The sequence below is a fragment of the Corapipo altera genome, unplaced genomic scaffold, assembly GCF_003945725.1.
Source record: "Corapipo altera isolate COAL_440 unplaced genomic scaffold, ASM394572v1 44, whole genome shotgun sequence".
NCBI lineage: Eukaryota > Metazoa > Chordata > Aves > Passeriformes > Pipridae > Corapipo > Corapipo altera.
This window is the reverse complement of record NW_020884880.1, coordinates 9,007,071-9,021,695: the sequence shown is the minus strand read 5'-3', so window position 1 is coordinate 9,021,695 and position 14,625 is coordinate 9,007,071. Positions and strand designations below refer to the sequence as shown.

General features: G+C 36.6%; 1 protein-coding gene across 16 annotated transcripts in view; it reads right to left on the bottom strand.

The window, feature by feature from the left end:
• HDAC9 (histone deacetylase 9) overlaps positions 1 to 14,625 on the bottom strand; it is a 456,848-nt gene that overhangs the window by 190,113 nt on the left and 252,110 nt on the right. For 12 of the 16 annotated variants that reach the window (XR_003526976.1, XR_003526977.1, XM_027639053.1 and 9 more), the window contains 6 exons: positions 12,460 to 12,588; positions 10,479 to 10,594; positions 4,618 to 4,740; positions 2,685 to 2,732; positions 2,032 to 2,242; positions 1,417 to 1,634 (listed from right to left, as the gene is read on the bottom strand). Coding sequence is in view for 14 of the 16 variants with exons in the window: in XM_027639053.1 (XP_027494854.1) it covers positions 1,417 to 1,634; positions 2,032 to 2,242; positions 2,685 to 2,732; positions 4,618 to 4,740; positions 10,479 to 10,594; positions 12,460 to 12,588 (845 nt within the window). In the remaining 2 variants the exon portion in view is untranslated. The remainder of the gene's footprint in view (positions 1 to 1,416; positions 1,635 to 2,031; positions 2,243 to 2,684; positions 2,733 to 4,617; positions 4,741 to 10,478; positions 10,595 to 12,459; positions 12,589 to 14,625) is intronic. The other 4 variants (XM_027639056.1, XM_027639057.1, XM_027639055.1 and 1 more) reach the window with 1 other exon arrangement.

Genomic DNA, 14,625 nt, shown 5'->3' with positions numbered 1-14,625 from the left:
CAAAAACACGTCAGTGGGGTTCTTTGCTTTGAGAGGAGTGTATAAACTGATGGGTTTGTAGTACAAAGACTCAGTACTTTACCCGTTAAAAATTCTCTTCTTTTCAAACAATTGAGGGAAGGTGAAATATTTTCAAAACCTGAGGCTACGAGATATACATATGCCATCTTGATTAAACATATGGAATGCATACTCAAAGAAAAGCCAACTGGAGTCCTAGTTGAGTAATCAAAACACCCAAGCTGAGAGGGGTTAACATGGAAGGATCAGCTCTGAACTTTGAAGTTTTCTGGTCTTCATTTTTCCTAATTAAGACAAGATTTAATAACCAAACCACTGTACAAACTATGTACTTAAACTCTAGGTTTGTTTCTAATTTTGTTGGGAATTCTTAGTAGATTCCAAAGAATCAGTTACCCCTGGGAAATTCACCCAGTAAGGTGGATTGATTTTTTTTTTTCTTAGGTACAAGGGCCCAACATCCTCTTTTCATCTTCTTTGCCACTGCCTCTTAAATAGAGTTATTGAGTAATACGCAAACAAAAGAAGACAACTAAAGATGCATGATTAGCATCTTTGAAATATTACAGGAGCTTCAGCAAACAACTTCTGGAAAGCTATTCAGTAAATGTAGAAAAATGTTTTCCAAGTAAAAACATTTAATTACTTGTATGTCTTAATTTTAGAGCAGGGAATGGCATTACATTTGTTGTAGAAGCATTAGTTCCTTATAAATCTATTTAGATTCTGCTGTTCTTTGTTTATTAATGGATGGTCCCTTTTCCTCTTCCCCCTGATCCTGCTCAGAATAAGGTGTTACTGTATAGACATGTGCTGCATGATTCAACTCTGTATCAAATGTTGGTAACAGCACATTCTTCTCTTTCTCCTTATATGGTCTGATAACAAAATGTCACATTACTAATGGACTCACAGATAAAAAGTCAGCTTGATAAATGTTGATTAAAAATTTCTCCAGATATTTAGTGAGTTTCTCACATAGAAACAATAAATTTAATCTGCTGATTGAGTTCAAATGAGTTATCCATTTATACCACATACTAGTCCACAATGAGAAAGGTTTTAATACAATTCAAAAGCAGTTGAATGGAATGACTGCTGAAGCTCAGAAGTACACACAAAATAGTTGGAGAGAAATCTAGCAATCTTTAAGACATTATTTACCATTCAACAGGAAGCCACCTGTAATTTAAAATTGTAAGCTGCTTTGAATCCTATTTTGGAAGCTGAAAAATTAAGTTCTATACAAATATATATATCAACTATGCATAAACAAACAAGATACTCATGCAAGAACCTCTCTGCTGTCCATGACCACATGGCATCAATAACTAAGCTTCAGTAGTAGTTTTCAACCTTTAAGTTAGTTGGAAATTCTTTACTTTGGGAACTCACCTTATTCATGTGGACCTGCTGCTGGTATTGTTTCTGCTTCTCCAAAAACTGCTGATGTTGCTGCTGGATGACCAGCTGGGCCAAAGTACTCTGAGGAAGAGGAGCTGACTGGGTTCGATTCAGTGGCCTGTGACGAGGCAGTTTGTGGGCAGCTCTTATGCCAGGTGAGACTCTCTCCTTTGCTGCTAAAGGAGACTGCGGATGAAGAGGAACCGCTCCTGCAAAACAGGGACATTTCACTCCCCTGTGAAAAACAACAAACTAATAGTTCTAATAGGAGTGAAAGCTTTCAGTGAGAATAGGGGTGTATATTGAGGAACTCTGCATCAGCACTATTCAGTGGGATAAGTACCACGTGCCTCGTCATACACTGCTGGAAAAGAATGTGATGAAGTAATCATTTTCTCTTTTCTGTAATCACTGAATTCTTTCAGGCCAAGAGACTGGAATAGAATCACTAAAAGAGAAAACAGATACTGTCCTTTTCTCTTCTACCCTTCCACTTTTTCCAATGGTTAGGATGTATGGTATCTGTATTACTACATTTAGTTTAAACTGAATACAAGAGTCATTAAAAACATCTTAATGTCGTATTGTTGAAGCTTTGATCATTACCAGTCACAAGAAGTTTTTGCTGTCTCATTTGTTCTTTCAGTAACAGATGCTGCAAGAGAGCTTGGTGGCTGCTATTTGGCTTTCCCTCCAAAGTAATGTGAGGATGAGTTGATGATGGAGGAATGTTTCCTCCATACTGTCCAGCCAAGGCCACTCCTTGTCTGAGTGATGGGGTCTCCCCCTTCTGCTTTTCTTTGAATGACGATGAAGCCTGTTAAAGAAGAACAGCATTGGTAACTGCTTTTCAGAGACCTGGATGTTTATACCTCCGCTTGATTAGATGGTCATATATCACACTTTATGAATACATACAGAAGAAAAGGTTAACATCCCTATCTTACACTTTGACCGTGAGATAAAAAGGGAGGAAGAACATGCCAGTTAAATGTAACACTGTGAGAAACTGTTTAATGAAACCACTTGGAAAAAAATCAGTAATAAAAGCCAAAGCATAAGGAACTACTAGTTAGAACATTATTAATTAAAGGACAGGACCTATCCTTAAAATTCCTAAAGACCTTCCCACAGCCTTCTGCGCAGGAAACCAGGGGATCAGAGGAAATAGTTTGCATTGAGTTTGGAATAGGCAAGGCTTGTTTTTTCGCATAACTTTTCATCACACAGCAAGCCAATCAGCAAAACAAAATAATTACCTGTAGTAGTGGGAAGCTATTACTTTTCCTGGAGCACTCCCTGACTCCCTGAAGGACAGCACAAGTGTAAGTTTTACCCTTTGCAAAGTAAATTTGCACAGTTAAACCCTCATCTACAGAATTGTCAAGAGCTATTGTACACGTGTGGCATTTTAAAGTACCCTTATAAATTGCACAGTTATTGAATTAAAGCTTTTGGAAGTTTTAGTCCTTCAGCATTGTGAATGTAGTTTATAGTTCTTTGCTCTTTGCGTATTAAAAAAAAAAATTAAAACAGCAGTTAAAGCAGAATACCATTTTTTACAGCAAGAATAATAACTGAACAGAAATATACATGTTGAAGCTTTCAGACAACCACTTATGGTATGTCATGGTAAAAACAGTTTATCTGATAATCTGAATTTCATAAATTCTAAACCAAGGTTTTTACCAATATTTTTTTGGTGTATGCTTACTTCACACTTTGCTATCACCCTTCCTTGAAAAACAAACACCAGAGTAAACTTTACATTCAATTTCCAACTGCTTATTCTAGAAACAGAAATAAACATTACTTGCGTAAATCAACCCCTTTGTTTTTTCTAATGCCAAAAGTACTATTTGGGGCTAGTTGGCCACATCAAAAGCTTGTAAGATTTGAGTGAGCAAATGAAGCATATTTTCATTTCTATTTTAATTTTATAAAATTACTTTGAAGCTAGCTATATATTTTGTGAAATAGCTAAGAAATTTTTCTTGATGTCCTCTGAAAAAGTAAGTGCTACTTTTCATGATCAGTTCAATTTTTTCATCCCTTACAAACAATAATTAGCTTGTAAATATCTCATAAAAGACTTGCAGAGAACTGATTTAAGGCTTACACAATTTTCTTTACAAAGTTCTGGATCTGATGTTAAAATGTTGGATTTCAGCAATATATTACTGCTAAGAACAGGAAATGTATTGAATAAGCCATAAAGTGAAAAGGAACTTTGACTTGAAACTACATTTAGCACTAGAATTCAGTAGCATTTATTACATAGTGGATTGCATAGATATAATTTTTTTTCCTCCATGAAAAGCTGTGCTTACAACCCCTAGTTTTTTCATAGAAGTTACCAATTCCCATTCTAAGAAATTTAAATTACTAAAATTTCTTCACAGTATATGGTTGTACAGAACCACAATATATCAGTATTTTTACTTTTTTTTTTTTTGCTGGAAAGCAGGTAAGTTTTGACCAGTAGCAAAATTTTCAATACTGAGCAGCAAATTTCACCTCCAGGTTACTGTAACTTGGTTTAGATCTAAAGATTCTTATCCATCTGCATGGATTTCCATAGATACCATGTCTATGTTTTCATACACTTTGCATATTAATTTAAGATTTATCTCTAGATAAAGGTCATTGCTGCAGACTGAATAAAGGGATGTGAACATAACTTGTCATTAAAATATTAAGAATTGTTCACTTCTCACCAATTTTATTTGCCTGATTGATAGCATACCCCTCAAATACAAACCTAGCTGCAGGAATAGTAGGTTCTTCCCCTACTATGCTTCAGCCCAGTTTAGGTTGCTACTGGAATCTCATAAAAAGTTACAGGTGCTGTAATTTATCAGGTAGAGATGATCATATAATTTGAACATTTTTACTAAATAATCTCTTCATATACATCAGGCCACATCTGAAATCTGTTATATTACATAAATGCAATGCATATGGCCCATACATAGGTAAGCTCCACACTGCCACTTGTTTATTTGAGATTAAGAATGATTATTGCTTTCAAGTTGTGCCCTTAAATATCCAGATGTTGCCCAATGCATAGAGATGTCTGGTTCCTACTCTGAATTGTTTATGTTCCAAAATGCTAAAAAATAAAGAGAATTATCATAAAGTAGGTTTTCTGGAAGCAAAATTATATAGGAAGGCTTGAGATTGGTCACTTACACTGATTTGAGGTTGTATTGCTGGAAGTCCCAAGGTAATGTTGGGCAAAGAAGGGGATGTGTACAGACTCAACAAGTTCACTGATTCATCCTGTATCAAAAGGCGTTGCTGGGAAACCAGATGCTGGAATAAATGGGAAAAACAACAGAAGTAAATCTCCAAGCTTTTTATCTCTGTTATTTTATCCTCATAACCTGATACACTGAAAGCCAGTTATGCATCATTCATTGATTTGCATCCCAATGGAGTTCCAGATAAGAAAAATTACTGTCCCTGTAAAAAAGCTGTTGATAGTTCTGTTCTTAAGGAAACAACTGATATATGTCTGGGATTATTCCTTGGTTAGTAAATCAATTTTCCATGCAAAACTGAAATCTTGACGATTCCTAGACCATCTCATCAACTTCTCATCAGTTCAACATCAGCTCTTCTCATCAACTGGACTTTCACTACTAGAAACTCAGTGGGAATTTAGCCAATGAATTAAGAAGTATATCTAGCTGAATCAAAGGTGTCACGAGTGTGGATGTATTAGACCTTTACAATGGTTGTTCCATTTTTTGTTGTAAGATTATTTCTAACTAGTCAATTTCTTTTTTTAGCCAGATTATGATATGGGGATATTTCAGGTACATTATTTACCTCCATTAACATGGAAATTTTGGGTAGAAAGTAAGGCAGATTGACACATCTGCCATTTAAAATAATGTTTTGTCTCTCTTTCTCTTTCTGTATATGTTAAAAAATAGTGCCCTATCATTCCCTGATGATGGGATAGTCCTCATAACTTTCCTAATTCTGTTCAGGTTAAAATCTTTAAAACTTCTTTTGTAGCCTTGTGATATAATTTTCAAGGACATGGAACTGTTGATATATTTTTGATTACTGTCGAATAAAACCAGACATTCTACAAGGATCACCCTTTGTCTTTCTGTAGGTTAAATGGGAAGAAACATAAAAAGTTAGATTACCACACTGGAATTTTTTTGAAGCCTTTGCCTTCTTGCTTGAAGAGTGATGTTTTTCAACATGTGGTCTAGTATAGTTGCTTGAATTATATTTTCTGTTTAACTCTTGCTTCCCTCCCAGAACTTAACACAATAAGAGCTACAAAGGTCTTATTAGACTTAGGAACTCTGGCATGATACGGTCCCCAAGGGAACAACATCCTTGAAAAAGAATACCCTGTGTAACAGTATGACACAGTGACTGCTTTCTTCCCAAACAAAAAGCATATGGGACTCCAATAATAGACCACCTCCAAGAGGGATACTGCACACTCGGGCTTTGACTAAAGTAAATATAATAACTTGTCAAGCATGTTGTGGGTAGCTGTAGATTTTCCCCTGGACAAACCTGGAATATCAATTAACTCTGTAAAATACTTTGTGTTAATACAATGCAACTTCAGACCATCACTGAAAAGTGGTTAAGCACAAAAACACAGGATGTTATTCCAAAACATAACCTTCCTCATACAGTTTGTTTGGAGATACGACCTATCACTGAGACAATAACAGTAGAAGTCTATCTCTGTAATTTTCTTTTGGTACCTAGGGAATATCAACAGATAGCATAGGAAACAAAGAAGCTCCACTTGTATATTACATTAATTCCTGGTTAACAGTGACTTGCCTTGATAACATCCACCTTTGACCATGAGTAAATCCAAATATGTCAAGACTACGGAGATATAATGGAGGGAGTCTACAAAGATTTGATGGAAAAAGGACACTGCAGCAGCTCGAATGTGCCTCCTAGAATATTAATCAAATTTATAACAACTGCAGCATCTATACAAAGCCATGTCAAAGATATATGTTTCATTTTTAGCTTTTGGTATGCCACTATTACCTTCTAAGATTAGAATTAATAAATGCAACAGTGGCAGGGTGCATAGCAGTAAAACACACTCCCACACTAAGGTCAGGCATGATTGTTTCATCAGGCAGAATTAATCATGTTATGGGACTTTAATGTTGAAAACAGGAGTTTATTAGTAAAAGCATTTCCATTTAATTTCTAATACCACTAACAATATGTCATTTATATTTTAGTAAGTGATTGATTTTTTTAAAATATTTTCAGGTAATATTAGCCAAAGCATCAGTTAAACCTCATCTTCCAAAATAAATGGAGTAGTCTACCTGCATAGATTGGGATCCTCTGTATCACAGAATCCCAGAATGGCTAAGGTTGGAAGGGACCACTGGATGTCATCTAGTCCAACCATCCTGCTCAAGCAGGGTCCCCCAGAGGCAGAAATACATGACTACAGCTGCAGCTTGTCTTTATACACGGTCAACAATATCTTGCAGTGGTGGCAAAGCTGGAGTTGCCAGCAGTGTCATTTGGTAGAACAATGGTTAAGTCATGCCCTTGTCCTACATGCAGACATGGTGGTTTGGATTGGCACCTAAATTACCCTAAAGAGCGACTTGTTTTACTTTCTCATCTATATACTTACTCATTGGTCCATTGATCCTGCTTCCTGATGCTTAAAATAGCCCATCAACAGTTATCCTCTTTCTTAAAACAGAGTACAAGAACTAAATGTAACAGTGCACAGTGATCAGCAAGTAACCATGATGAGTGACTGTACTTTGGCTGTACTACTGGGACCTGCCGAGAAGCAGGAACACCTATGTGTGCATGTAAATATGCACATGTATGGATTATGAGGAAAAGACAAAAGGGTGTGGCTTTAATACTTCTCAGCTGTGGAGCTACAGTAAGGTTGTCATAGCTTTCAATATGCACAATTACTTACCCTTGTATCTCTTGAGGCTTTTGGGGCGATTTTAAAAAAAATTAATTAGACTCTCTTCACTACACTTGAAGCAAACCTCACCAGTTAGTCAGAAACCTACACATTTTTCCACTAGCCCCTTACAAAGATCACCTCAGTGAGCTGAGTATTAAATACTTAGGGCTATCGGGTTGCACAAAACAAGTATGTGTTTATCTGCAATACATGTAATTCATGTCTCCTGCTTAATCAAGGGATATTCTAGGAAATACTGCTCTGCGAAGCACAAATGAAAGAAACTGATCTGAAGCCCGCTTACACCAACTGGAAACTTTCCATTGCCTTCAATGGCTTTTGACCAGGCTGCAAATGCCTAAAATTAATCATTTTACATTACTAAAGCAGGTTGTCCCTCTGAACTCAAGGGACATGCTGTGCAGGGGCTCAATCCTGCTTGCATTTCTCAGGCAAGTAAGATTTAGCCCCAGCACAGCAGGTGACCTGAAAGGGTACAGCATGCTACAGGAGACAAATAGCTACTGCGGTGAACCTTGATGATACTGAAGACATCTGGGCCTAATAAAAACAACATTTTATTTATAAGGTGCAATTAAAATCACGAGTTTAACTTTTAAGTTTCATATAGTGAGACCAGTGTTTTAACAAATGGTACTGAAAGTACCATTAAGGGAACTGTGATAGTAAAGGATTATCTGCAAAACTGCAGCATTTGCAGTGCACCTTTGTTCATTCAAAAAGCTGTAAATGTCTACCCACCACACTGTCTGTTCCAAAGGGTAAATGACTTAAAAGTTTCGCTATTTCCGTGGATGTGGTAAAAATACTTGTAAAATTTGTTTCATTACTGATAATGCTCTAATTCTGTCCATGCACTAGAGTGTAATCATTTACGGTATTGACTCATGTTTTACTGGTAAATGGCTCTGTCATAGTAACCTGTTATCCCCAGCAAAAAGTGTTTTATTTGCTGCCATGAAAACCACAACTATCCACCCACTCAGATATGAGCACAACACTTTCTGCAAATGTCACAACAACGATTATGAAACAACAGCATTGTGAGTCATGCAGGATTACAGAAAAACAAGTGATATTTTGGGTGATTTGGAACATATCCTATTATTAGAAACTTCTGTAATTTGTGTATCTGATGAAAAATTGACTAGATGTATAGCCTTTGAGAGCTGGCAGCTAACGCTGAGCTAGAAAGAGACATGTAGGAGTTTGGCTGATGTTAAACTACCAAAGAAAATCCCACTAAAATAAAAATGCACTGAAGCTGAGATTTATGGAAAAATGTTGGAGCCCACAGGACCACAGTACTAACAGTCAAGTAACCCGAGAGGTAAAGAAATCCCTGACTGGATCCCAGCTTCTTAGCACACATCCAGCAAGTGAAGTGACTGATGCCAGCATGCAGAGCTCAACTTCTAAAGCAACTTTTTAGGCTCATTTGAACAACTTTGATTGCATGTTGGGGCTATAATTTCTGATGTCTGGCACAGTAATGGCAAATCATATGCAATGCAGTGTTCTATTAATGATAAGAATATTAATATTAATGTTCTTGCTACCTTTCCAAATCTCCCCAGAGACTGCCAGCCTGACCAGATTGTATGTATTTCTGATGGTGGTTCAACACTGTGGACAAATGTCCAGAAACTACAACATGCAAAGTAACAAGCCCCATGTAGCAGACATTATTCCCTTTGCATTTTGCAGTATGCCTGAGTCAATAAAACCCCCAATTGGTCAAGATCTCCTGTTTAATACAGCACTAACACCCACATATTACCAACTTCTATCTAAAACATTCCCAATAGCGAAATACACAACTTAATTCCACTGAACTAGGATTTGATCTAACCCGAATGATGGATCCTACTCTGCATCTTTTAAATTTCTTTGCAATCACATACAAGGGGCTATGAGGCAAGACCACATGTTAGCCATCAATGCAATTTTTTTTTCTTTTTGGTTATGGGCCAGAGAGAGGCTACTAATCAGTGTGCAGAGGTCACCCACCTGCCCTCTGGATCATAGTTCACACACACAATTAATTCATTATGGGGAAAAGTCACTGCTGGAGGTTGAACTGCCCATTCCAGGCTTTTTTTTGAGGTGAATGTCCTACCACTGACCTGGAGAAATATCTCTGTTAACTAAAACTCTGTTAAATCGCGTTTTCTTATGCAATTTTTCTAACATAAACAGCATAAACCAACAATTAATAGAAAACTCTGACACCAAAGCAGGAACTGATGTAAATACAAGCACTGGATACAGAATATTGTGGAAATTGATTCTCTCTTAGTCACATTAATTTACTGTCCCTTTACAATACTGTCATGGAAAGCATGACTTAGGCATGTGGTCTATGCTAAATGAGGTTTATCACAACTGATTTACCATCTGCATTCCTGTTGTTATGGGCATGTATTATGAAACAGAATAAGGAGTAGTTAAGATTCCTTCCGCTTACAATCTCTCTTTACAAAAAAAGCATCCAGGACTTCTGGCATGTCACTTATGATAGTAAGTACTGCCCTGATAAGAATACTGAGGTACAGCAAAATAAAAGGCAAATGTGACAAAGGACTTAGTCATCTAACTCCAATACTGTAATTAAATGAATTTACTTCAGCACTCATCTGAACTTGGACTACCTTAATTTAACTCATATGTGTTAGGATCACCAATGCCTAAATCGCTCTTCTCCACCTGGGATTTTTTCATCAGTATCGAGGACTGAGCACCTCCTCAGGTTATCCCAGAAGGTAATGTTCTGTAATATAAATGCTTCCAAGTTTCTTTCCCAGCTCACCTCCATTCTTCCAGTAGCACTACTGCTGCATTTTCTTGGACTTTTGTTACCAAAACACCTCCTGAACACGCATCTAATATATGAAGACATATGTCATATATCACACACTTTGATGTTAGCCTGCAAGTGTCCTGGTATTCTTGAAAATTACATCTTCTGCCATTACTCTGCTTGTGAATATGATCCCAACAAAATTAGAAACAAACCATCCATACTCTCCAGTCTAGAAATCTTAGCAATTATCTATACCACAGTAATGAGTCTTACCTCAGCTTGAATGTTAGATGGCAAAACTGAGGTTTCGCTTTCTGTTGTACTGCTGGTTGGACCATTGCTTGGGGAACTGGGACCTGATCCAGGGGAGCTGCTACTGACTGAGGATTCTGAAAAACAGATTACATGAATTTCACATTGGAAAGGTATATGTGATCTTGATTAATTATATACTCTTTATGGCATAGGGTTTTCTTTGCTGTTGAAAAGTATCTATCTGTTATGGTATTTACTTACATTGAAGATTTTTAATTCATCCTCGTTTTTTTGCTAATGAGGAAAGATACTCTTGGTCTTTCCCCTTCTGATCTGTCTACTTCACATAAGAAGCATTTACTATTTATTTTTCCCACAAAGATGGTATAGCACTCAGTATCAGGCAGAAACACAGACACAGAGCTTGTAATGAGTAAAGAAAAGACATTCTTTCCTTTTTAATTGCAAAGAGTCCTAGCTCTGTAAGAGATCAAAATGACAGAGATAGCAGGACTGCAAAGGTCATGATAACATGTCGTCCATTCATGAGGTCTACTGCCACCCCTTTCTGTTTAGGACAGGGATGAGCCAAGTGTGGACTAATCATTACCTATGCAATACTAGTGGCAAAATATACACTTTTGCTACAACTTGGGCATGAATATGAAGGAATATTTACAGTATGCAAAAATATTAAAATAGCATTTGAAAGGCTGCACGTTATTTTGATTTAAAATGTCCTGAGTTCTGTTTTAGGAGAAGAGGATGATCTTGTTGTGTGTTGTTCTAATTCTACCCTGATATAAATTACATTTATGTAATGGAAACAGTTAAAAAGGTTAAAGATGGAAGAGTGTAGCATTAGTGGAGGTAAGCCTATTTCATGGGATAGCTTTCAAATTAAAGCACTTAAGAAGTTAAAATAATTAATATCTAAATGTGGCAGTAAATATTCTATAGCTACTTCTTTGCTTCTTCACTCTTTCTGCCGTAATTCACATGTAAAAATATGGTCTCGCTGTGGCTGACATTACAGGAGACTTCCTAGCTCTTACTTGGATCTCTTACTCTTTGATTTACCGAAGTGAATCCATACCCAGCTAGACTCTCTGGTCACAAAAAAGTTCTTGCATTGTATTTTCAGTAACTTTCATAGAAGTGGAGAAACACAAACTAAATTTTTTTTTTCAATTTTTTAAAAAAAATTAAAGTAGCACTTTTTGTATAAATAGGCATTTAAATAAAGGCCTATTTTCTGTTAAAAGAATAAAAAGTAAGGGGAAAAAGGCTTCAGAAAACGTTTGATCAGGGTGAAAGGTCCAAAATGTCATATACTCAGTATTCATAATTATAATGACAGTCTGAAAGGCTCCAAATTACTGTCAGAGCTAGGAAGTGAAGATACCTACTTTCATGTTTTTGCTCTTTCAGTGGTGTCAGACAAAAAACTCCTATGGTAAATATCTTGTAAATGTGTAAAATATAAAGACATCAGCTAAAACTAAGAAAGCGGAGATCAAGAATCTCATAGAGGCTTCAAAAATGGAATTAATAAATTAGCTGTAAAAAATCATAATCTGGAAATAATTTATAAGGAAATTATTTAATTACTTTCATATGTATATTCACATCCATGTCCCAATTTCACACATGACATACTGTGAAAAGCTGTCACAAGAACTGCATGTACGAGGACATTGATGTGAATTTGTTCATGTGCTTTAGTTCCATCTTGGTGTGACACAATTCTGATATACCAAGTGAATTCAGATACATGTCTGACAGACTAGTGATACCTGACTGCATGAAGATATCACCTGATCACCTGAGCAAGCCATGAAGCTACTAAATATCAGTGCAAAGTCAAAGCAAGAATTGTCAGGATGAGGTCAAATATTGTAAATGCTCTTTTTGTTTAGCAAACAGTTTCAATTTCAAAGTACGACCACTATCCTGTGAACTATGGCAACTGATATAGAATTTCTCCATTTTTAATTACCTGTCACCTCGAAAAGACGCTTCTTGAAGGAACTGACATTTCCATCCTTCCTCCTGAGTAAAGGACTGCTTCTCCTTTCTGTCACCTTTTGTTTTAACCTTGAACGTACCTTCAAATTGGGCTCTGAGGCTGGAAATTAAAAGAAAATATGTGACTACAAATCGAATTACTGCTTTGTGTCAGACCCACTGACCCCGTAGGACTTCATCTCATCCAAGGAGGGCTTGGAGGCAGAGGTTCTACTCCCCAGATATCCTGCTGCTCCTTAAAACTTCATTTTAAATTAGAGGCTAGGAAAGCGAGGAAGAGAGCTGAAGAGCTTCAAATCCCAGTATTTTTCTCATCCTATTTCAACTTCGAAGTTACCCATTAATATCATAAATATTAATTATAGACGAATGCAATTTTATTTTACATCATTTTTATCTCTCTTGTAGGTGAAAACTTGGATAAAGACACAGCTTGGGCCTTGGAACCTTATAACTGGATTAAGGTCTGATTACAGAAATAGAGAGAAACCTCCATTGGTGTCTTTCGATTTCTCTTAGAAATATAAATTATAACAAGCCTTGCTGGCAGAACATTTCTTGGTCAGCAATTTTAGGCCCAGAACTTCAGTGTTTTCTGAGTTATACACCAAACAACTAGATTTACGACAGTGTCCTAAGAACATTTGCAGAGAAAAATATATGCTCTGAAAATGAAGAAGTAGGATTGATTCCCAGAAAACCCAGGATTATATTTAATGCACCTTGGGCAAGTTCCACCTTTGTTTCCTAAACGCACACAGTCTTTTTATATGAGAGCCAGCTCTGCTGTGCTTTTTATTTTGTAATATTTTTAGCACGATAAAATATTTCATATACTCATTTATCTGTTCATTTAAGTATACCCTCTATCCAACAGACTGCTGAGAGGTAGTGAAAGATAATAGTAGAATAGAATTTGTTTGTATTTCCCTTTCTGAAACTGAGGCTTGGTTAAGCAATGTCTCAAAATAAAGAAAGCTGGAAACTGGGATCAATTCTCTCTCCTATGCAAAGACTTGAGCCCAGCCCCAAAGAAGGAGCAAGAGTTAGCAGTAAACCAAAATAAATTATATCTTCACTCAATTCAGAATTATCCCCTTGTCACTTTGAGGTAGGAGCTCAATTCTACACTTCTAATTCCAGTCCTTGCCCAGCATGTCATATTGCACATCTTTTTCCTGATGTCCCACTTGTTCCCTCAGCAATGGGGAAGCTAGAAATGCTCACTAAAGAGCAAAAGGGCTGCACCTCACCAGAGTGTTACTGTGGCCTGCAGTACCTACAGTCATATGCTGGCCTTTGTCACATACTATGCTGCACTCGTCAAGTGTTTCCCTCTGAAGATCCTGTGCCTTGAGTACATTTCAGACCAAGATCCACAGGCTAGCAAAACACTGAAAATCATTAATAATAAAAATATTTAAAAATAGTTTCTATCACTTATTGCCACTGTTAAGACCAATACTTCTGATAATGAAGTACCGAAGACTTGCTTGCTATCTAAGATACCATTTGCGACAAAATTGAAAATATAAAATACAATAATGGGCTACGACTACACTACACATTTTCAACCACAGATTGCACCAGGTGGGATGACATTTAAAAGGAAAGCCACTCAATCCTTTTGCACTTACAGATAATTCCATTTATACTATTCTGTACTCTTAAAAATTAGGAAAATATGTCTGTACCCGTGACAGACTAATGTGATACAAATCCTCTGCAACACTCACTGGAGAAATTCTCCACTTCATGCTCAGTCACAGCGATTGCCTTTCTATTTTTACCACATTCCCATCATATTCTGCATCTGAATCAATCATATAAGCACAGAAAACAGACTTTGAAGTCAATGTCTGAGTTTATGAGCCATCTGAGAAGAAGCATGAAAGACGGCAATAATTTTTAAATGGAAATAATCAATTTTAAAATTAAAAGGCATGGAAAAGGGTGGTTTTAAAATTATAAAATAAACCTCACAATAAAAACCAATGCCAATGTTTGAAGAGTGTTAGCTTCAAATACTGGTGTTCCTGAATGTTCTCCATGAGACACTGCCAGCTCCTAACACGGTGCTTACTAGGACTCAATGACTAGCAAAAAGGATTCTGGTTTAAGTGCACTAAATATATAA